This window comes from Mesoplodon densirostris, chromosome 15, assembly GCF_025265405.1.
Source record: "Mesoplodon densirostris isolate mMesDen1 chromosome 15, mMesDen1 primary haplotype, whole genome shotgun sequence".
NCBI classification, from domain to species: domain Eukaryota; kingdom Metazoa; phylum Chordata; class Mammalia; order Artiodactyla; family Ziphiidae; genus Mesoplodon; species Mesoplodon densirostris.
The window spans coordinates 47,932,066-47,955,800 of NC_082675.1; the positions used below are offsets into that span (position 1 = coordinate 47,932,066).

Here is a 23,735-nt window from a genome sequence, read left to right on the forward strand (position 1 = left end):
AGGAGGATGAGAATTTAAAAATAGAAGCCAAACGTGGCTGGAGTTTATCTCAGATGTTTATATTCAAGTAGCAATCTGTTCGGTGATGATGACACCAAGCACGCCATCAAATGATTTAAATTTTCATAAACCCAGTCGGAATTCCACTACTTCCCCAAGTGGTGGATCACGGGTACAGACAACCTCACATTCTGATTCATTTGATTTCTCAGAGCTGTGTCTCTAGAGAGAGCTTTTTCTGGTTTTCATGACAGAGTTGAAAACGAGGAGGTAACATTTAGTACTCATCTCGTGACAGGGACAGTGTTGAGTCATTTACACAAGTTAGATCTCAGAAAATCTTCACGACATTTTCTAAGGTAAAACTTCATTTTATAGGTTGGAAACTTGGAGCTTAAAAGGGCAAATAAAATTCCAGAGGCAACGGCGTATCCAGCTTTTTGTGGAGCCTGAAGTTTATATTAGTTTTAAAGGACAAAATGTCAAATTGTGAATACCAAATTAGGTTTAAGGCCCTAGAAGGGTTCAGCATAAACCCTGAGACACATGCTTTAGTGTAAGCGATATGCACAAGCTTGACCGCTCTGAGTTGCAGAGACACAAGGAATTTGATGAATAGAAATGTGAATTGTAAAATGGAAATCATTCATCGTTACAAACTGTTGGCTATAATTAAGTTGCACTAGGTTCCCTTTTCTAATTTTTAAAAATAGGGGTTTTTTTTCCTTTTTTTTTTTTTTTTTGGTTTAACAAGTCAGGAAGCATGCAGCGTGAGCTAGCAGTGTCTGATGGAGTGCCAGGCAGGAATTTAGATGGTCTGAGTACACAGAATGCAGAAAAATTCCGAATTCTGTGTTGTACATTCCTTAGGAAATCTTTGCCCTTTAGGTAGCAACAAGAAGTCAGAGTTTAGGTAAAACTAATCTGTGATACCTTTTGACTAAAAGTTGTCTGAAAGCTGCAATCATTTTTCTAAACACTATGCCAATTTTTCTTGAGCCGTTTCCCTGCTGTTAGCAAAATATGTGATGCTGATGCTGACTGAACACATTCTCTCTCGGAATCAATTGTTTGTTAAACCAAGAAAATTCCTTTTATCCCAAATAAAAAACTTATTTTGTCAGAATAAGGGAAGTCTTTATTTTTTTTTCTCAAAGCACATCTAATAATTTCAGAATTCAGAGTAAGGCGACTCTTATTACCACCACATCAGAGTATAATTCTGGTAAGGACTTCAAGTCATATTTCTCTACTCTGAAAATTTTATGAAATTATTTATTTTCACATGAGAAATTTCATGAAAACCTCTGATAAAAAATATGGGAAAGGCACTCTGAATTGTGATTTTCTAAAAATGCTGAGTTTCACAACTTTCCAGAATATATGTGAATAGAGATGTGTACGACTGCCTAGGCTGTGCACTGCACAACTCCAAGGGACACCATTTACAGAGACCACAAAGTAAGGAGCGTTGCCTGGAATAGGACAGTGCAGTAGCCCTGATGAAAATGGTACACTAACTTAGAAGAATGGTTGCTACCTATACCAGAAAACAAGGAAAAGGGGGCATGTCATAAAGACAGATGGGCCAGCTTGTACCCAAATGGCAAAATATGAGACAATTTGAGCATCAAAATAAACAAGGACAGGAAGATATTTCGACCCCCTTCCTGAAGTAAGAATCCATAATTTCATGCTGATAATAAAAGGTAACTAACTGAACAATGGGAGAGAAGGAACAGCTCTTCCTTACAGTAGAATGACAACACATATAAGAAGGAATGATGGAGTTAAGTTAGAAATGCACTGTTTTGCCACCTTCAAAGTAAAAATTGAATCAGACAGGAAACATCAATAGCTGCTCAACAAAAGAAGGGGAGAAGTTAGAGAAGGAATAAGATACCTACAGAATCTCAAAGAACCTTCTTTCAAATGTCCCAGTAACACAAAGCATGGTAATTATACAGCAGAGAAATCAGACAACACCTTAACTGAGTGATCAAAATCAACGTCACCAATAAGGGGCAAAGGGACATCCCGTGTCTCTAGATGTGATTCCCTGAGGAGGACACAACCAGCCCAAAGTGCATAATCTCAATCTAATCATGAACAGCCTGGGGAACCCAAATTGAGGGCTAGTCTATAAAACAACTTGCCTATATTCTTCAAAAATGTCATAGGGACTTCCCTGGTGGCGCAGTGGTTAAGAATCCGTCTGCCAATGCAGGGGACACGGGTTCGAGCCCTGGTCCGGAAGATCCCACATGCTGCAGAGCAACTAAGCCCATGTGCCACAACTACTGAGTATGAGCTCTAGAGCCTGTGAGCCACAACCACTGAGCCCGTGTGCCACAACTACTGAAGCCCATGTGCTTAGAGCCTGTGCTCCACAAGAGAAGCCACCGCAATGAGAAGCCCATGCACCACGACGAAGAGTAGCCCCCACTCAGCAACTAGAGAAAGCCCGCGCACAGCAACGAAGACCCAACGCAGCCAAAAAAAAAAAAGTAATAAAACACATAAGGAAGGAAGGATAAGGGGAAGGATAAGGAACTATCCCAGATTAAAGGAAACTAAAGAGACATGATAGGGAAATACAATAAGGGGTCCCAGACTAGGTGCTGTCCTGGAGGGAAAAAATATTATTGGGACAACTGACAAAACTGGAACATGAACCGTAGATTAAAGTATTAAATGTCCTGAATTTGCTAACAGTACTGTGGTTACATAAGAGGATATCCTTGTTCTTAGGAAATACATAATGAAGTCTAAGGGGGATGTGTGCTGTCTGCTCTCCAATGATTCAGGATAAATAAATAATATGGGCGTGTGTGTGTGTGTGTGCAGAGAAAGAGATGGAGGAAAAGAATACAACAAACATGGCAAATGATGGTAAAAATGGGTAAATAGTATAAAAGAATATATCATACGATTGCAGCCTCAAAGTAAAAAAAAAAAGTTTAAAACAACAACAAAAAAACCCAGCAGCCAAAACAACATTGAGGGGTATCAGTATTTCAGCCTGCTTTAAGGAGCAGAAAAGTAATTCAACTTGTAATCTGTGCTTCAAAATAAACAGTTAAATCTTTAGTAACATTTTACTGCTATCATTACCATACTCACCACTATTAACACTATGGAGCACTTGGAATTAGTAAGCGCTCAGAAAGGTGCTTCACTTGCATTACCTCTTTTAATCTTCACAACTAGCTGAAGAGAAAGGCACTATAGTTATCCCCACTTTACAGATGAGGAAACTAAGATTCAGAGAGGTTTAGTAACTTGCCCAAATACAGACGGTAAGTGGCAGAACCGGGAATCCAACTAGGCTGATTACAAAGCTGGTAGATTTTATTACTATATTAAACATATTTAATTATTATTTATTAATTTCCCTCAAAGAATGAGGGATGACTCTTAACCTATATGAAATTACAACAAATTAGTACAACATGCATGGATAAGGGTTTCTTCTATGAATTAAAATTAGAACACTAATGAACCAGAGACATAAATGATATTTTTAGTCTCCACAATTTACTTTATACTCTCTTTCTTCCAAAGGCTGGACTTGATAATAAATTCTTTGAAATAAAATATCCCCTAGGATGTTCTTTGAAATAATCTTATCAAATGTCTCATAAACCATTGGTTACTTGCTATGGACTGAATGTTTACATCCTCCCAAAATCAGATGCTGAAGCCTAAATCCCCAATGTAATGGAATTTGGAGGTGCAGCCTTCAGGAAATAATTAGGTCATGAGGGTGGAGTCCTCATGAATGAGATTAGTGCCCTTATAAGAACAGACTTGAGAAGGATGATTGTTCTCTCTCTCTAACTTGTGAGGACACAGCAAGAAAATGACCATCTGCAAACCAGAAAATTGGGCTCTCACCAGACACCGGATCTACTGGCACCTTGATCTTGGACTTCTCAAGAAATAAATTTGTTTTGTTTATGATCTATCCAGTCTATGGTATTTTGTTATAGCAGCTTGAACTGACTAAGACAGTTCTATTTCAAGTTTTTCTTCCTTTAATATATTTTCTTTCTTTTCATGTAAAGTGGTACAGTCTTCGTGTTCATGTTTCCTTTAATCTTGGGACCTCAATTTCACTTAAAAAAAAAAAAGTATCATTTGTAATACACGGCCTGGGGTTTCCCAATTAAGTGTACTATCATTTTCCCTGCAGATAAAGAGTAACCTGTTGAACATACCATATCTTTTATCCCGGTGGAAGGTGAATGTCTATTTAAAAAAATGTTCAGAACAATAAAACATTTGCAAATATTTGCAGGTGTTTAGGGAAATCTGATCATCTGACACTGTGAATGCCCATTCCAGAACAAAGGATTCCCAGCCTTGGCTGCATAATTTAACTACATACAAGAGGAGCTATTAAAATCCTAATGCTCAGCCCACACTCAAAACCAATTACCAGAACCTTGGACATGGGAACTGGGCATCAGTCATTTTGAAAGCTTCCCAGGTGATTCCAATGTACAGCCAAGTTTGAGATCCCTAGGTGAAGCATCTGCAGCCATAAAGAACTGTATCTTGTGTGTATAGATCCTAAGGACTCACAAAGGTTTTTAAAATTGGTCTCACTTGTTAAGGAGTGTACAGTGCAGCTGGCAAGTGAAGATGCGTGTGCTTGTAGGAAAAGGTAACTGAACGAAGCCTGAGGACGTGTGCTAAATGAATGTGATACATGGTAAGTACATGGAAGACCACATGGGGAGAGTCAGGGGTACCTGCACCCTCCTGACGCAATGACAGGCTCTGATAAAAGCATGGCCAAGGAAGGCAACTCCAGCCGGGGAATGGTGTAAATGGAAAAGTACTCAGGATATCCAGGACACAGCGAGGTGACTAATCTAGCTAGAGTGGAAGGCTCACTCTTCAGAGTAGAAAAGGTAAGTTTGGAGAAGTGGACTAGAACCAGCCCCTGTGAGGGCTTTGAGCAGTAAGTCAAAGAGACTGGTGGCATATGGAGTCTCTAAAGAGATTTGAGTAACTAATCAAATGACAGCATGCATTTGGGACGAACGATGTCACGGAGCAATGGGTTAGGGGGAAAGACTAAAACTCAATCTACTAAAAGAAGAACACAGCAGATTAGGTAAAATCATATATTTGAATCACAATCTTACACCTTCCTTCTCGGTTTTCCACAAGGGACAGAATTTTGGTTCTGCTAAAACTAGCATGGATCTCACCTGTTGTGGGACCATGGGCAGGAGAGACTGGGCAGGTGGAGGGTCTGTCTCATTCTCTGCCCCTTTGGCCTGGCTCCCAATCTCACAGTCATAATACTTTCTGTAGCTATATGTTCCTCCTTTTTCTATGAAGCCTACTCCTACAGCTGGGCAAGAGAATTCCAGGACAGGGTTTCAGGCAAGAGAAATTCTTTCTTATAATTTTTCTGGAATAAGAAGGATTTTGAGAAATTTAGTGATCTCTAGGTCATATCTAGCAATGAAGACTCCTAGGAATAAAAGGCGGACCAAACCATTCATTCATCCAAAAAATATTTACTGAACACGTACCATTTGCTGCTGTTCTAGACAGTGGGGATATAGCAAGGTCTCTTTTCCAAACAGACAACTCTCTGGGCAATGTAGAGGAGTCACTCAAAAACATGACGGCAGTCTAGGGCTATACAATTTATAGCTAATCAATTACAGTGTCCTGCTAGAGACTTTTGAAAAATTAACAGTAGTAGAGAAAAAGTAAAGATCCTTCACATAATGAACTATAAGCACCAGAAGAAAGTATAGGAAATATATATACATAATGTTTTTTAAAAACTGCATTTGTAAGCCGCCACTATTGAAAGTGGATTCAAGCTACTAGATGTATCATAAACTCCTAGAACAGTGCTGGTACTTAGAAAGCCCTTAATAAAAATTAGTTAAATGACATTGTTACACTGAATGGAGTTCCAACTGAGGCAAGAAGATAGCTATTATGCTAATTCAACTAAGCAGTAAGGTCACCTCTGTTGCCTGTATTCTAAACGCTTCCTCGCAAAGAGGGACATGTTCAGGTATCTGACCTTTCAATCCAATACTTTTAAAACCAGACCACAATGCTTGTTTGTGAAATGGTATCTTGTGAAACCAGACATCAAAGTCATTCACAAATCGTGCTCAGGTTTATTCAGAGATACTGGTGTTCAGAGGCTGGCTACGCATATGGACTGTCATTCCAGAGATGATCTTTGTGTTTGTACCATTTTCATTTTATAAATATCTAATAAGAATCTGTGCTTAAGAATCCACGCTTAACTACATGCATTAATTAGAAATGCCTATGACAAAATGAATCTGAGCTTTCACTGATAAAATAACCAAAGTGTTTCATTCATCTTTTTCTAAGTCATTATACCCTCTAGTTTATAGACAATTCCTATTTTCTCACTGTGGAGGAGAAAATTAGCATATTCAAGTACCCTTCATTAGCCATTTCTTGCCTCTTGAAAGGAGCTTTACCTGCATAATGTACCGGAATCTCTATCTTTGGCCCAATGACGTAGTGCCCCTCCTCCAAGCTATGGGCAGTGATGGTGGTCCACTGACGGCACGAATGAATCAGAAGGTAGTCATTTTCCCGCAGCCCTTCTATGCATTCTCCTAGAAAATAAATTTTATATGAGAAACTTAGAATTAGCATCTGTTTAGTCCATTCTCTGCAATAAAATTTCATTAGTTAAAACTTCACTAATGGAGAAGTTGATAGTTTATCCCAAGAAGAGAAAAAGTTCACTTTTGAGTTACCAATTAAAAAAAGGCATTTCATACCAAGTTGACAACTGTACACAGGGTTCCATAAAAATGTTTCCCACTTATTTGCAAAGAGATTTTCAAATACCTCATTCTATCTTAATGATTATATTTCAATGATAATAAAACAAACATTTATTAAGTGCCAACAGTACATCGGACACGAATTAAATGCTTTGCAAATATTATTTCAATGTAATACAGTAACATTATGAGGTAGGTATTGTTCCTTCTTTACAGGTAAGAAAAATTAAGGTTCAGAATGTTAAGTGTAGTCTAAGCTCACAGATTTAATAAGCAGAAAAGTGTGGATTCAGGACTATGTCAAAAAGATTCCAAAGCTATGTTCTTTTTTGGTCATGTCTTGTGGCTTGCGGGATCCTAGTTCCCCAACCAGGGATGGTACCCGGGTCCTCAGAAGTGAAAGTGCAGAGTCCCAACCACTGGACTGCCAGGGAATTCCCCCAAAGCTTATGCTCTTAATCAATACAACATAACTACCAAAAATATATAATAAATTTATCTCTCTGTTGAAACAGTACTTGAGATTAAATGCCTGTATCTCCTTTCAAATTTTATATGTTTTAGTATGGTACTGGTACAAAAATGGACACATAGATCAATGGAACAGAACAGAAAGCCCAGAAATAAACCCATGCACTTATGGTCAATTAATCTATAACAAAGGAGGCAAGAATATACAATACAGAAAAGACAGTCTCTACAACAAGTGTTGCTGGGAAAACTAGACAGCTACATGTAAAAGAATAAAATTAGAACATTCTCTAACACCATATACGAAAACAAACTCAAAATGGATTAGAGACCTAAATGTAAGACCGTATACTCTAAAACTCCTAGAGAAAAACATAGGCAGAATACGTTTGACATTAATTGCAGCAATATTATTTTGGATCCGTTTCCTAGACTAATGGAAATAAAAGCAAAAATAAACAAATGGGACCTAATCAAACTCAAAAGCTTTTACACAGCAAAGGAAGCCATAAAGAAAACGAAAAGACAACCTACAGAATAGGAAAAAATATTCACAAAAAATGTGACTGAAAAGGGATTAATTTCAAAAATATACAAACAGCTCACACAGCTCAACATCAAAAAAACAAACAACCCAATCAAAAAATGGGCAGAAGATCAAAATAGACATTTCTCCAAAGAAGACGTACAGATGGTCAACAGGCACATGAAAAGATGCTCAACATCACTAATTATTAGAGAAATGCAAATCAAAACTACAATGAAGTATCACCTCACACCAATCAGAATGGCCATGATGAAATAGTCTACAAATAATAAATGCTGGAGAGGGTATGGAGAAAAGGGAGCCCTCCTACACCATTGGTGGAAATGTAAATTGATACAGCCACTATGGAGAACAGTATGGAGCTTACTTTAAAAACTGAAAATAGTTACCATATGATCCAGCGATCCCATTCCTGGGCCTGTAACAGGAAATGATGAAAACTCTAATTTGAAAAGATACACGCACCCCAATGTTCACTGTAGCACTGTTTACAATAGCCAAGACATAGAAGCAACCTAAATGTCCATCGACAGAGGAATGGGTAAAGAAGATGTGGTCCATATATACAATGGAACATTACTGAGCCATAAAAAAGAATGAAATAATGCCATTTGCAGCAACATGGATGGACCTAGAGATTATCATACTGAGTGAATTAAGTCAGAGAAAGACAAATATTGTATGATATCACTCACACGTGGAATCTAAAAATATGATACAAATGAACTTATTTCCAAAACAGAAAGAGACTCACAGGCATAGAAAACAAACTTATGGTTACCAAAGGGGAAAGGTGAGGGGGAGGGATAAATTAGGAGTCTGGGATCAACAGACACATACTACTATATATAAAATAGAAAAACAGCACAGGGAACAATATTCAACATCTTGTAATAACCTATAATGGAAAAGAATCTGAAAAAGAATATACATGTAACTGAATACATGTAACTGTAACTACATATACACGTAATATATACATATATGTAATTGTAACTACACCTGAAACTAACACATTGTAAATCAACTATACTTCAATAAAAAAAGTAAAATGTTATGTTTTGCCAGTTCTCTCTGGCCTACCAAATTTCCCAATCAACTGAAAATAATGAAGCTTTATAGCATACGCATGAAATTATTTTTTTCATTTTAATATTTTCTAAAGTAACTTTTCAGCTTTTCAGCCAATAACAAACTATTTCAAAAGAGAAATCCATTCCCTGAAACTTAAAAAATGTTCCTTTTTTTTTTCTTAGATGCTGAAATAATCCATCCCATTAATCCTGGTTTAGTAATTTTAATGCTAAACAAACAAACAAACAAAAAAACAACAACTTGAAAAGACTAATTCCTTTATACAGAAAACAATATGCTTTCCTTATTTTTGACATTTATTATATCTCAATAATTAAAAGAATTATTATTGATTTCACTGTGTGTTCTGAAATGGCATTTATAGACTTCTCAAAAATTCTTAAAAGTGTCAGTACTTTTTCAATAAATAAAGTAGAGGAGGCTGTAATGATCAACTTGGTTACCACAGCCATAAATTTTGAGAGGACCAGGTTTCATAAAGACACCACCAGGGGATCACTGGTACTCATGAGCCCTTTGCATCCTCTCTTTGTATGTAAAATCTTTAAAAAGAAAAACAAACTGGTTATTATTTCAGGCTAATAGGAAGCTTTATATCAACATGATTGTTTGACTTAACCATAATAACTTGTAGCAGGTTTTTTTTGGTTATGATTCACCTTTAACTTGGAAAAGTGGCAAAGATTGCTAGACATCCAGTAATACCTCACTCACTCCTTGTCCTCAGTAACAGTCCTCTTATATTAGCTGGGCACATGGCTGCCCAGAATACAGAATACTGTTCCCAGGCCCCATGACAAGTAGGTGTAACACAGTAACTAGGTTATAGCCAATGGGATGTAGTGCAAGTAGTATATGTAACTTCCAAGATATATATATAGATTTAAAATCTTTAATATACCAGAAAATTAACTGATTGTAGTTTATAATTCAATGCTTTTAGTATATTCACAGAGCTGTGCAATCATCACTACTGTTGAATTACAGAACATTTCTACCACCCCAAAAGAAACCTCAAACCCATTAACAATTATTCCCTACTCCCCACCCCAGGCTTAGGCAACCACTAATCTACTTTCTGTATCTATAAATTTGCCTATTCTGAAAGTTTCATATGAATGGAGGTATAAAACATTTGAGCTTTTCTGTCTGCCTTCTTTCATTTAGCATGTTTTCAAGGTTCATCTCGGTTGTAGCATGCATCAGTACTTCATTTTAATGGCCAAATATTTGATTATATGGATATCCTATGTTTTATTTGTCCAATCATCAGAGGATGGACAGCTGGACTGTTTACAATCTTGGCAGTTATTGAATACTGCTGATATGAACATCAGTATACAAATTTTTGTATGGACATATGTTTTCATTTCTCTCAGATATATACCTGGGGTAGAACTGCTGGATCATATGGTAACTCTATATTTAACTTTCTGAGAACTCCCTGTTTTTTTCCAAATTGGCTACACCATTTTACATTCCCACTAGCAATGAATGAGAGTTCCAGGGACTCCACATACTCCAACACTTGCTATTATCCATCTTTTAAATTATAGGCATTTTAGTGGGTGTGAAGTGTGTCTCACTGTGGTTTGGACTTGTATTTACCTAATGATTAGTGATGTTGAGCATCTTTTCATGTGCTTGTTGGTCATTCGTGTATCTTTTTTGGAGAAATGTTTATTCAAATTCTTTGCCCAATTTTAAATTTGGTTGCTTGTCTTTAATGCCTAGTTGTAAGAGTCTTTTTTTTTTTTTTCCAAGAAGATGTTGGGGGTAGGAGTTTATTAACTTATTTATTTATTTTTGCTGTGTTGGGTCCTTGTTTCTGTGCCAGGGCTTTCTCTAGCTGTGGCAAGCGGGGGCCACTCTTCATCACGGTGTGTGGGCCTCTCACCATCGCGGCCTCTCCTGTTGCGGAGCACAGGCTCCAGACGCGCAGGCTCAGCAGTTGCGGCTCACAGGCCTAGCTGCTCTGCAGCATGTGGGATCCTCCCAGACCAGGGCTCGAACCCGCGTCCCCTGCATTAGCAGGCAGACTCTCAACCACTGCGCCACCAGGGAAGCCCCAAGAGTCTTTTTTTTTTTTTTTTTTTAACATTCTGGATACAAGTTCCTTATTAGACATACGATTTGAAAATATTTTCTCACATTACATGAACTAGACTTTCACTCTGTTGATAGTGTCCTTTGAACCACAAAATTTTTAATTTTGATGAAATCTAATTTATTTTTAATTTTGTGCTTTGCGTGTCATAAGTGAAAAATTTCTGCATAACCCATGCATCATGAAGATTTAAAATGTCTTATAAAACATTTTATAGTTTTTAGCTCTTATATTTAGGTTTATGATCCATTTTGAATTAACTTTTGTGCATGCTGTAAACAGGGGTCCAATTTTGTTCTTTTTCATGTGGCTATCCAGTTATCCAAGCACCAGTTGATAAGACTACTCTTTCTTCATTGAACTGTCTTGCCTCACTGTCAAAAACCAATTGACCATAAATGTAAGGGTTTATTTTCTGGTTTCCCAATACTATTCCATTGCCCTATACATCTATCTTTATGCTAGAACCACACTGTCTTAATTACTGTAGCTCTGTAATAAGTTTTGAAATTGGGAAATGTGAGTCTTCCAACTTTGTTCAAGACTGTTGTGGTTTTTCTGGGTCCCTTGCATTTCCAAATGAATTTTAGAATTGGCTTACCAGTTCTTGTCTCAAAAGCTAGGATTGTGTTCAATCTATAGATCAATTTGGGGAGAACTGTCTGTCATCTTAACAGTATTAATGTTTCTGATCCATGAACATGGGATGTCTTCCTATTTATTTAAATCTTTATTTCAATGATGTTTTGTAGTTTTTAGTGTGCAAGTCTTACACTGTTTTTGTTAAATTTATTCCTATGTATTTTATTCTTTTGATGGTATTGAAAATAGAATTATTTTAAAATTTCATTTTTGGAGTGTTCATTGCCAGTGTAGAGAAACAACTGATCTTTGCATACTGATATTATATCTTGAAATCTTGCTGAACTTGTTAGTTCTAATAGTTTCTTTTATAGATTCCTTAGGATTTTCGACATACAAGTTCATGTCATCTGTAAATAGATATAGTTATACTTTTTCCTTTCCAACCTGGATGCCGTTTTTCCCCCTCTTTTCTTGCCTAATACCTCTGGCTAGAATCTCCAGTACCACACTGAACTTAAGTGGCAACAAAGATGTATCTTTGGAGGGAATGTGCATTTCTTTTCCCTCTTTATTCTTCCTGATGGATGAAATATGGAGGTGATTATTAGAACTGGAATGGTAGTGACCATCTCAGACTTTGAAGGGAACTTAGGGCTGAAATTGAGTGCATGACATAGCAACTGAAAAACAACAACAACAACAACAAAACAACAGGCCCCTGTCACCTTGGGCAACACCCCAACCTGAACTTTTGGTCTTTGGGTCTCTGTGACTTGTAGCCAAACTCAAGCCTAAAATGATACAGGAGTATTAGAATAAATTAAGAATTGTGGTGCCTGCATTATACAATCAAAATATGTAAGCTAGTTTCAAAACAGAAAGTAATTTTTGTTTTTCATCTTTAAGAAACCGATTGCATTAAAGATGCCTATCTAAGGATATACTGTCTAAGCCTACCTCCCGGTTGTAAAATCTGAACAACGGCTGGTATCTAATGATTTTTTACTTCAAGATAATCCCCCAGAGTTTACAGGAAACAGCATTCATCAATATTATGCTTTTGATAATTTCTTTCAAGCTTCCTAACTGGTTTGTGGGTACAGAGACTGTATTACTTTTACTAACTCAAGTTTACTTCATAAAGACCAGCACATTACTCAAAAAATTGCTGAAAATATTGTCACACATTGGTAAGAACTCTTTACTTGTACCTAATTACAGATAAGAGTTAAATGTTAACTCACATTTGGATAGTTAAATTCACGTATATTATGAGCTTTGGCTCTAAGTTATCTATGAATCCAAGTCAAGGGTATGGCTCTAAATGGGGTAATATCAAGTATTCCTAAATGCAGAGAGAAAAATATTAAGTGTTCTTATATTAATGGCAAAAAGAAATCTTGAGAAAAACAGTGAAACGGCTTTCCTAGAATTTCCTAGAATTTACCAAAAACAGAAGAATTTAATGTCAAGTACCTCAGTGATACCACATGCTGAGTGCCAGAGAAAGGAAGTCACTCCACAGCCTGTGGGTGAAGCGTCCATTTGACTATTGCTAAGAATCAAGACCCAGTAACTAACCTTCAACTCCTCCCCTTGTATCTCACTTTGGCCATGAACCTGCAGCACAGAAATTCTAGTGTAACCCATGATTAAGAGGTCCCTGTTTTCTGAAAATGAGTAGGAATGTCAAAGAAAGCAACTGAAGCCCCCAGGATATTTTTATTCTTGTAAAATATTCTGATTAAGTGAAGCCAAATATCTGCTGTCATAGCATGCTGACTAATCTAAAAGTGACGCCTGGTTCTTCTATTGACTAAAAGTATCTGAAGTTTAGAAAGATGAAACAAATGCTAAGAACTATTAAATCTGCACCTATCTTTACTTTGAGTGCACAGACATGAAACAACCAGGAACCCTGTCACCTCAACCAGATCTTCAACTCTTCAGGCCCAACATCATTTCTATTTCTCCTCTGGTTTGCATTCCACAAGACCACCGGGTGTAGAACAGGTACATAATAAGTGCTTTCTGAATGAACAATCTTGGGTAGAAATGAGTGAGCATTCACATTAAATAAGTCTAAGTATAAATTAAGCACTAAGGTCTTATTCAATATTTAAGCCCCTCGAGGAAAGCAGAGTATTTAAAAAGGCTGTTTTTTCAAGTATCTCCTACTGATCTCTTTCCACCCTAAACAAACGTCCACAAATCTACACTAAGATCCCTTCTTTAGATGAATACTCTGTTCAAAGGCCCAAAAACTGTAACCTTGGGTTCTAAGCAAGTGAAAGAGTTTCTACATTTTACAGTTTACAGTGAAATCCCAACAAGAAGATAAAGAAATAGAGATGAATTTAGACAAAACACTAAACGGTAAGGGAGTCTAAGAACTTCATGGTGAAATCTAAGCAAAAAGGAATGTATAAAACAAAAGAGAAAGATGTTTAAAAAAGAGAGAGAGATTAAGGATATATTATTACCTCTTTTCAAATGAACCCTGGGACAAAGGACTCCCTTTTCAACAGTAGATTTACCAGGAATAATAGACTTCTGCTGTAGGAAACAGAAGTATGCCTACTTAAGTCAAATCTGAAATTTTATGCTCTGAACTACTGTACTGTACCTAATATTTAAAAGATAAGAATTCTATGTCAAGTGATTTTTAGAAAAACAGGTGAGCAATTGTAGTATCAGTATTTCTACAAACATTGACAATATACTAAATCTCTTAGTACAGTGCCTGGCACATACGATGGAATCACATTTCTGGCAGGCGAGGGAGGGGGCTCAGATTCACATAGGAAAATTACACTTTGCCAATCCATTAAAAGACAGAATATACACATTCCTCTCTCCATAAGTCTGATACAGCCCGTGTGTCTTCCAGTGTTGGACAGTGAACATAACATGATGCATTTGGTTGGTGCAACATGTGTTATCTATCACATGGTGCGAGGCAATGTTATACCATAAAATCACGCAGAGACCAAGCAACGAAACATGCAAGGATCATCCCAGCCTCCTCCAGACACCAAGCTCTGAAAAGAGAGGGCAGGCAAAGGCCAAATCACCAGGCACATTCTTAGGATCCCTCCTCCTTGCCCTGCCCCCAGCTCTTTGCTTCCACTAATTCAAATGAATGTATGATGATTCCACATGTCAGGTGGAAGGCAGTTTGGGATCTCAATAGGCTAAGAGTTGGAGCCAGACTTAGGTTTGAATTGAGATTCTAATATTTATTAACTATATGACTCTGGGAAAATTATTTAATATCTTTGAGCCTCAGAGTTCTCACATTTAAAATGATGGTGATAATATTGTAAGGAAGTTGGGATGAGTGGATGAGGATAAACATAAAGGATCAGGATAGTACTGTATAGATAGTACTGTATAGATAGAAGGCTCGTGAAAAATATGACTTTGACTTATTTCCTTCCTCAATTAGTTCCCTTTCTTTTACCAGCTGGACTCAGGTACACAACAGTTTCTTTCTCCAATGAGAAAATGCTCTGATAATTAATGTGCAATGATTTGCACTGTATGCTTCACATCAACTATTAAAATAAAGGGATGATTTTCACCAGGTGTAAATGTCATGTTTAATCAAACAATTTGGGACTTCCCTGGTGGCGCACTGGTTAAGAATCTGCCTGCCAATGCAGGGGACACAGGTTGGATCCCTGGTTCAGGAAGATCCCACATGCCGCAGAGCAACTAAGCCCATGCGCCACAACTACTGAGCCTGCGTGCCACAGCTACTGAAGTCCACTCGCCTAGAGCCCGTGCTCCACAACAAGAGAAGCTACCACAATGAGAAGCTCACACACCGCAACGAAGAGTAGCCCCTGCTCGCTGCAACTAGAGAAAGCCTGTGCGCAGCAACAAAGACCCAACGCAACCAAAACTAAAATTAAAAATAAATAAATAAATACATTTTTAAAAAGAACATAAATTATTTAAAAAACCCAACAATTTTATTTCAAGAGGATAAACTGAGCCATGAGTCAAACTATAGGATTTTCACTGTCATTTTTAGTTTCAAATGTGGTTTAGAGTCCCTTGAGCTTTATTATGTAACAAATAAAATATAAAGTACTGAAGAATCAAACTAAAAAAAATTATTCACTGCTATAGAAGTTACATGAAAAGATACAATCTTAGTAAAATATTTGAATTATATATGACAGTTTTTAGAATTTTTCTCCCATTAAGTCGATTTCCAAAAATCCTGCATGGCCTTCAAAAGAAATCCAAACAAGATTCTGAAAAAGAGAAACAAAGACTCGCACATATGCCATTGTTGAAAATCTAATGATGTTTCCAATGTCAACACACAAAACAACTAAATTAAAAAAAAATTTTTCTGAACACATAAAACCTCTGAACACATAAAAGAGGGGTAACATGAAAAATACAGATGCCAAGTAACACCTGGATTTCTACTTTTCCAGGTGGGTTGCCCTGAAGGCAGAAGCTAGACAACGCTTTACCTCTACAATTTCAAAATACATGTAATAAAGAAGTTCAGGGACTTCCCTGGCAGTCCAGTGGTTAAGACTCCGTGCTCCCAATGCTGGGCGTACAGGTTTGATCTCTGGTGGGGGAACCAAGATCCCGCATGTCACACAGCACAGCCAAAAAATTTAAAAAATAAAATAAATAAAACTGAAAAAAAGAGTTCAACATGAAAGAACACCATATTAAAATACTAGAAATAAACAGTCAGAAACTTAAAAAAAAATCAGATCACCAAATTTTAAAGACAAGTCTATAAAGATATCATAGGCCTAAAAGAAGTACATAGTGTCTCTGATAAGTGGGGTGCAACTTCCTAAAATAGAACTGGAAAACAAAACAAAGCAAAAAAAAAAATCCTTTCTTTCTAAAAATCTAAGAAAATAACCAACCCCCCTCCCCCCAGCAAAACCAGGAGTTTACAGACACTGATGGAAAGACATCATCAATTAATTTGGTTAGTTACATCACCTAACCAACTATTGATATATTGTTTACAGATAAATTATTAGTACAATTTTCTGAGGCAAAATGTAACAAAAAAAATCACTTTGACATTTATTCCTCTGTACACAGGTCTACTTCCTAAATGTGTAATCTGAGACATGGAATATTTGGCTGGCTTGAGGAAAGGCAAAATATAGTTCCAAGAGTTCTCAAGTGTATTATGTATGCATACACTTTTTAAAATTAGAAATCTATTTTAATTGATCAAAATTATGTTGGCAATTATACATAAAGGTAACTATGAGTGAAGTTTAAATTATGTTAAATTTAAATAACATCTGAAAGGGTTTCACAAACATTGACAAATAAGGGAAAGCACAGTCTGGCTCAATTAATGAGGGGGCTCCACCCACCAAGATCCATCAGTGAGTCACTATGTGAACGTGACCAAATCACTCAGCATGTTCTAAGCTTGCCGAGCTAGATAGCAGAGAGTTGGAATATAGTTAATAATATATATTATTTAATTTTTTTTCAGACAAGGGCAAAGCTAATTAAAGAAATTTACCTGAATGATGTGGATATAATAAAAATAAATACAGAAAACCTTCTACCCCATCCCATTCTCTCTTCCACCTCTAAGAAATAAAGAAATCATTTTATAAATTATCCAGGGGACCAGTGTCCAGAATATTATTCCATTAACCTAATAAAAAGAGATTATTTTCTTCCATTTCAAAATTTATTTTTCTTCTAGATGTAAGAGAAATACTAGGTAGAGGGTCTAAATAAAACCAAGGAGACTGAAATAGAACAATCACACACATATAAAACTGACAGCCTGCGTTCTTTACCCCCAAGTCAGACAGTCAAAACGAGATACTTTCTGCTTAGCTTGCTTATAGATTGCACTGGTGGGACTCTCTGATATCCATGTCTGATCAACTGCTCCTTGTTGCTGTGTTCTAGAAACACCCACCAGCCCGTCCCACACATTTATTTCTATTCTAGGTCCCACTCCCACCTCTGCGATGGGAAAGCTACATACTGCTCTTTTGCTTATTTTCTACATGTGAAATGGAGATAACAGACCCACTCCAATGGATAACATGAGAAACATCTTTGACAGCAGGATATAACATTGCCAAGAACTAAGTCAATAAAGAGAAATGGAACAGAAACTACATCCTGAAATCACTTTCAGCATGATGATATCTTAACAACATGAAGAGGGTGAGTCCTTCCCTATCTCCCTTCAAAGCCTGGAACCTAGATGAAGAATCACAATAAGATAGAACCAGTTAAGACTGGGCTCAGGGTTTTAAAAGAGAAAAGGGGAAAAGAAATAGGATTCTCCTTAATTTAATGCAGTCGTGGCTATTAGGGCAACAGATGGAAAATACACTAAGTTGAGAGATGGTAACACTGCAACTCTGAAGACCAGTAACCAGCATTAATAGAGAGAAATGCAGCGAGGGACAGTGTATCAGTTTTCTATTGCTGCATAACAAACTACCACAAACTTAGCAGCTTATACATGGGTCAGAAATCTGACATGGCATGGCTGAGTTCTCTGCTCAGACTGAAATCAAGATGCTGGCTGGCTGGGTTCTCATCTGAAGCTCAGGGTGCTCTTCTAAATGCATTCTTTTTGTTGGAAGAATTCAGTTGCAGTTGTTTTCTTCTTGCTGGAGGACTACTTACTCTGGACTCTTAACGGCTGCTCTCAAGTCCTTGCCCTGTGGCCCCCTCCCTACCTTAGGGACAAGAACCTGCCTTATGTTGAATCCCTCTCATGCTTTGAGTATCTCTGACCTCCTCTTCTGTAACCAGCCAGAGAAAACTATCTATTTTGAAGGGCTTGCCTGATTAGGTTGGGCCCACTAAGGATAATCTCTGTATCTCAAAATCAACTGATTAGGGACCTTAATTACATCTGCAAAATTCCCTTTGCCATATAACATAACATAATCTGGTATAACACCAGGGGATGGCCATCAAGGGGGTCACCTTAGAATTCTGCCTCCCACAGAGAGTGATACAGGAAGAAAGCTGGTCATTCCAGCACACAGCAGATATAGAATTTAAGTCAAGAGTATTATGGGTAAACTTTATGTCTCTTCCAAAGAGGCTTTATGGGTAAAAGTAATCACAATCAATTTATACTTTGAGATATTAGGATACGAAACTGCTGTTACCTTGCCCAAGCTGAGTGGAACAGTCAAATAAGAGTGCAGCTCTGCTTACATTTAACATCTCAAGTAGACCAAAAGAACACAGTTCACTTAAGATTCTGGAGACAAACAGAATCTAATGATCAGATAAATTTAATTGAGAAATGAATGTGCTAAAACTTATTAGTCTGTATTTAAAAATAAAGCTTAAAATAATTTCCAACAATTTCACTTGGCTTTTTAAAATTAATTGGATATAATAATCAGACCTTTTAAGTAGTTTCAAAATTATTATTCTATATATGATGCTTAGGTCCCAAGGTTTCTTTGCTACGTTCCTTTGAGTGTGCTTTTAAACCCTAGAATAGAGAGGGAAAGAACATTTTTTTCTGGAAAGCAAGTACAGGCCACTGACATGGAGAGAAATGTGCCTACCACTTGAACTCCATTCATCTGTACCTCCTTGAATGCATCCGACTACTGCTGGGCACTGGCTCCAAATGACTCCTCTCCTGTTTGGATTTCATGATGCTGACCCTGAACTGCCACCCTGGCTGGGATTAAACCACCACCTCACTCATCTCTTCCAAGGATCACCAAGAAACCACACACCTTTTGGGAAGTTTGTAAAAGGGTACTTTCCATTTGGATTGTAAAGAATGGAATCCAAAGCTAGGTGCAAGAGAGCTACACAGCATTTAACTGCATTGGTTCAATAAACAGGAACGTTTTCTGCCTCGGAGCTGTCTTCACTACAGAGAATCCCCAGATTAGTCCCACTTGTGCTGACGCTGGAGTTCCCTCCCCAGTATTTCTACTGCATGGACCTGCATGGACCTATGTAGAGAAATATTTATAAATATTTCTGGGGAGATACAGCAAGGGCATAAAGTTCTACCCAGAGTCCTTCAGATAAAAGGTGATTATGAATATAGTTTGAGCTATATTCAGCTTTGCCAATTTATTACTTTGCCCTGATATCAGTTGCACTTAGAATTACACGCAACTGTCAGGCACAGGCCAATCCTGAGCTCCAGGTCTATATATCCAATTGCCATCTGGATATCACCAGCTGAACGCCCCATGAGAACCTGAAAAACTTGATATATCTCAGAATGATGATCTTTCCTCCAAGAGCCCTGGCTCCTCCCATCTCTGTGTGGGGTAGCTCTACCCTCCCAGTCAACCAAGCAGTCACTGCCAATGGTACCTCTTCCCTCATCACCTACATCCAACTCCTCACCAAATCGCATGGATGCCTACTGATCCAGAGGCAACAGAATGCAGTCATTACGGGTGTGGACACTAGAAACAGCTTGCTTCAGTTCACATCACCAAACTGCCACTTGCTGGCTGTGTAACTCTGCAAGTTATTTAATGTCTCTGTACTTCAGTCTTCTCATCTGGAAAATGTAGATGATGATGATGATAAGAATAATAGTGTCTACTTCATAGGGCTGTTGTAAGGATTACATGATTAGTGAATATAAAGCATTTACACCAGGCACCTGGTACAAGGTGAGCCCTCAATAAATCTCAGCTAATATTATTGTTGTCATTATTCTAACTCAGTCTCTGGGCTCCATCCCTTTCTACACAGCCCTCTGCTCTCACTTAATGCAGGCTCCCAACCGCTCTCAGCAGGAATACTGTAAGGGTGTTTCCGTATAGATTGTGGCACCCCTCTAACCTAGCTTCCATTTTGCTGCAATTAGAGTCTTTCAAATGCAAATCTACTTTCATTATTACTTTGCTTAGAAATCTTCAATGGCTCTTCACTGTTAAGAGAAAAAAGTCCAAAATCCATGGAGTACAGCATGGAACCCTTCATGACCTGGCTATAGCAATCACACTGGGAAGGTCTGAGGCATTGAGAGGGCCAAAGAAGGGCCCATAGATGGAGAGTAGCACAGCCCTGTGTGCTATCTATCTCGGGTGTCCATGGGCTTTTCTCACACTCATCCTGTTGCCTAGAAGGCCCTTTCCCCACAGTTGTTCAAGCTAGAAATTTCAGAGTCTAACACTGCCTTCTCTGTCATCTTTGCAAGACATCAGTTCTTCCTTACTTTCATCGAATGTCTCCTTAATGCCTAGGTTAGTCTCAAGTCCATACAAGACTTTCCCATGCTAGGTGCAGCTTACCTTCCCAGCAAGTCATCCTCCAGCATGTGATACAAACAGAACTAGCTGGGGTTCTCTGAAGTAGTTTCCTTAAGGGATCTGCTTCTCTTACATGCTTCCTTTGGCCTAGGATGGTCTACTATCTCTCCATCTGGTAAAACCCCATTCTTGGTGAAGTCCTCACTGGTGCAGCCCTTCCATTTTCCATCCCACGGATGGAACTGTTTCCTTCTCTTACTCTCCTGGCACTCTGTATGCATCCTTCCCAGGGTCCTTCTAGCTGTAATGACGTTTCATATTTGTGGGCCTGGCTTTCCGTGCTAGGCTGGGAGCTCAAGGTCTTGGCAGCCCAAGTACCTAATACTAAGTCTCAATTTACATTTGGGAAATAAACTCCTGTATAATTGGCGTTCTGCAGTCATTTTTCACTCTTTAAATTCAGAATGAGAGTCTCACCATGTGATAACTATTTCTTACAGAACAGAATCTGGGATATTGCTACTATATTATCTAAAACTCAAACAAAGCCTATCAATCCCTGGCATAGATTGTTAGGAGACAGTTAATGTAAAAAGGTGGGCTCATCATATGAGGCAACTTTTTTTTTTTTTAATTCTGAATGGAGCAGAATTTTAAATTTAATTATTAAATTAATTTAAAAATTAACTTTTAATATATAAATTTGGAATCACAGAATTTCAGAGCTAGAGGGAAGCTTGGAGAACCTAAACGCCACCTGCCTTCATTTTATATTTGAAGAAATGGACACAAGGTTCCCAGTCAGTTAGTGGCAACTGAAGACTTCCTGTTTCTTAGTCTTAAACCATGCAATCTCATTAAACCAGATGAAAAGGAAAACTAAACGGCCTGTTCTATAAATGATTTACCCAGATTTCACATGAGCACATATGCAGTTCACCTAAACTGTATATCTCAATATAGTTTCAGAGCAAACCCAGCCCAGATGAATATTGTGAAGAACAGAAAAGACAGACAGCTGGTTCTGAAGTCTGAGTGCAAAGTTTGAATCCTGACCCAATACTAGCTGCGTGATCCCAGTTAAGTCACAATAATCTCGGAAGCAGTTTTCTAATTGAAATGCAAAGAACAGCGCCTCTTCCATAAATTGTCGTGAGGATTAAATGAGGACGCTGATGAGTGCGTTCTGTGAATCACAAATGCCAACCAATGGCCAGGTATTAATAAAATAAAATAAAAGGTAAGGTATTAGTTTACACTGTATTTTTTTTTTTAGTGTTAAAAGAGTATCCTTTTATTTTTTTTAAACATCTTTAATGGAGTAGAATTGCTTTACAATGGTGTGTTAGTTTCTGCTGTATAACAAAGTGAATCAGCTATATCTATACATATATCCCCATATCCCCTCCCTCTTGCATCTCCCTCCCACCCTCCCTATACACTGTATTTTTTTTAAGCATTGAAAACTAGTCACTAGTTAATTGTTCTGGTTATCCTTACATCTTTCTCTTTCTTTTTTTACTCCAGCACTTGTTGTGCTCATTAGAATTGCACTAGATACTAAGTAAGGAAAAGAAAAGGAAGGGAGATATTACTTGAATACACAAAAATACAGGTTTTCCTTAGGCTCTATTGCAGTGACAAAATACAAATCTCTCTTTAAAATAAGGTCACGAGTATATCATCAGCCTACAACTGTATAATACAGATTGCTACTTACCCATATATTCAAACAGGCTACAGGCCTAACACAAGCTCAGTATCAGGGAAGCACAGAATCTTCGAGTTGCAAGGGGCACTGGGGGTCATCTAAACCCATTTTTAAAGCATATTTAAGTGAGAAACCTAGCTAGAAAAGAAGTCACAAATCACTATACTATCTTATACTTCAACACACAAGTTAATTATTTCATAGGTTATACCTGACTATAGATTATAGATGTGTATTAATAAATGGAACTACATTTGAATGTCCTACAGCAGTACTTTCATATGCTACAATCTATGATAACATTAAACTTGAGACGGTTAGCTTATGACACTGAAATATACATAGAAATATTATTAAAATTTTTGAGTTCTTTCTCCCTTTACTTATGATTATAAACTAGGATACCAGAATGGGATCAAAGTCAAGGTCAAAAGAAACAGGAAATAATCAGGGATGTATCCCAGGCTACAAATCAGTATTGCATGAATTTGGTTAACATAAAGCAGTTTACCAGGGCCTGATACATTTCAAACCAACACGGAAAAAAATTGGCATTAACTATACAGAGATATAAAGTATATTTGGAACCAGATAAAAGCATTTTCTCTCAGCATATATATTCAAACGGATGAATAAAATTTTTAAAATAAAGCTTTAAGCATGGCTTTATCCTGCTGTCAACTTACATGTAAATAGAACTTGTAAACATCAGATGTTTTACCCACTTTCCTTCGTGAAACATCCTTATAACATTCTCTTAATTCAGCATGTTGTCAAATAGTACTTATTAAGCACTATTCTCAGCAAATGAAAGAGAACAGCCCCTTGTTCTGTGTTGTAATTTGGCACAGACAACGTCCTCCCAGGCCAGCCTTCTGAAGGGTATATCAGGGCTGTTCTAAAGAAAGATCACAACAGTAAGTCCCAAAAAAGGCACTTAAAATTCTGTACCAGTCCCAATTAAGTGTCTGTGTGATTGAGTAAATGTCAACCAAATCATCCCCCGGCTCCTCCCTTCCACTATTTTCACCCCAGTGGGCTGGCTTACATCAGTTAGTTACCACTCACTTACACAGTCCACTATAAATGTGCTTAGGATTTTGTATACATTTCGCTTTTAAACTCTATTAACTCAGCAGCTCTCACTTAAAAAAAAAAGAAGCTTTTC

General features: G+C 37.5%; 1 protein-coding gene across 2 annotated transcripts in view; it reads right to left on the reverse strand.

The window, feature by feature from the left end:
* Nucleotides 1-23,735, reverse strand: part of GAREM1 (GRB2 associated regulator of MAPK1 subtype 1) — a 207,439-nt gene that overhangs the window by 135,045 nt on the left and 48,659 nt on the right. For both annotated transcript variants that reach the window (XM_060119323.1, XM_060119322.1), the window contains exon 2: nt 6,498-6,638. In XM_060119323.1, the coding sequence (XP_059975306.1) occupies nt 6,498-6,638 (141 nt within the window). The remainder of the gene's footprint in view (nt 1-6,497; nt 6,639-23,735) is intronic.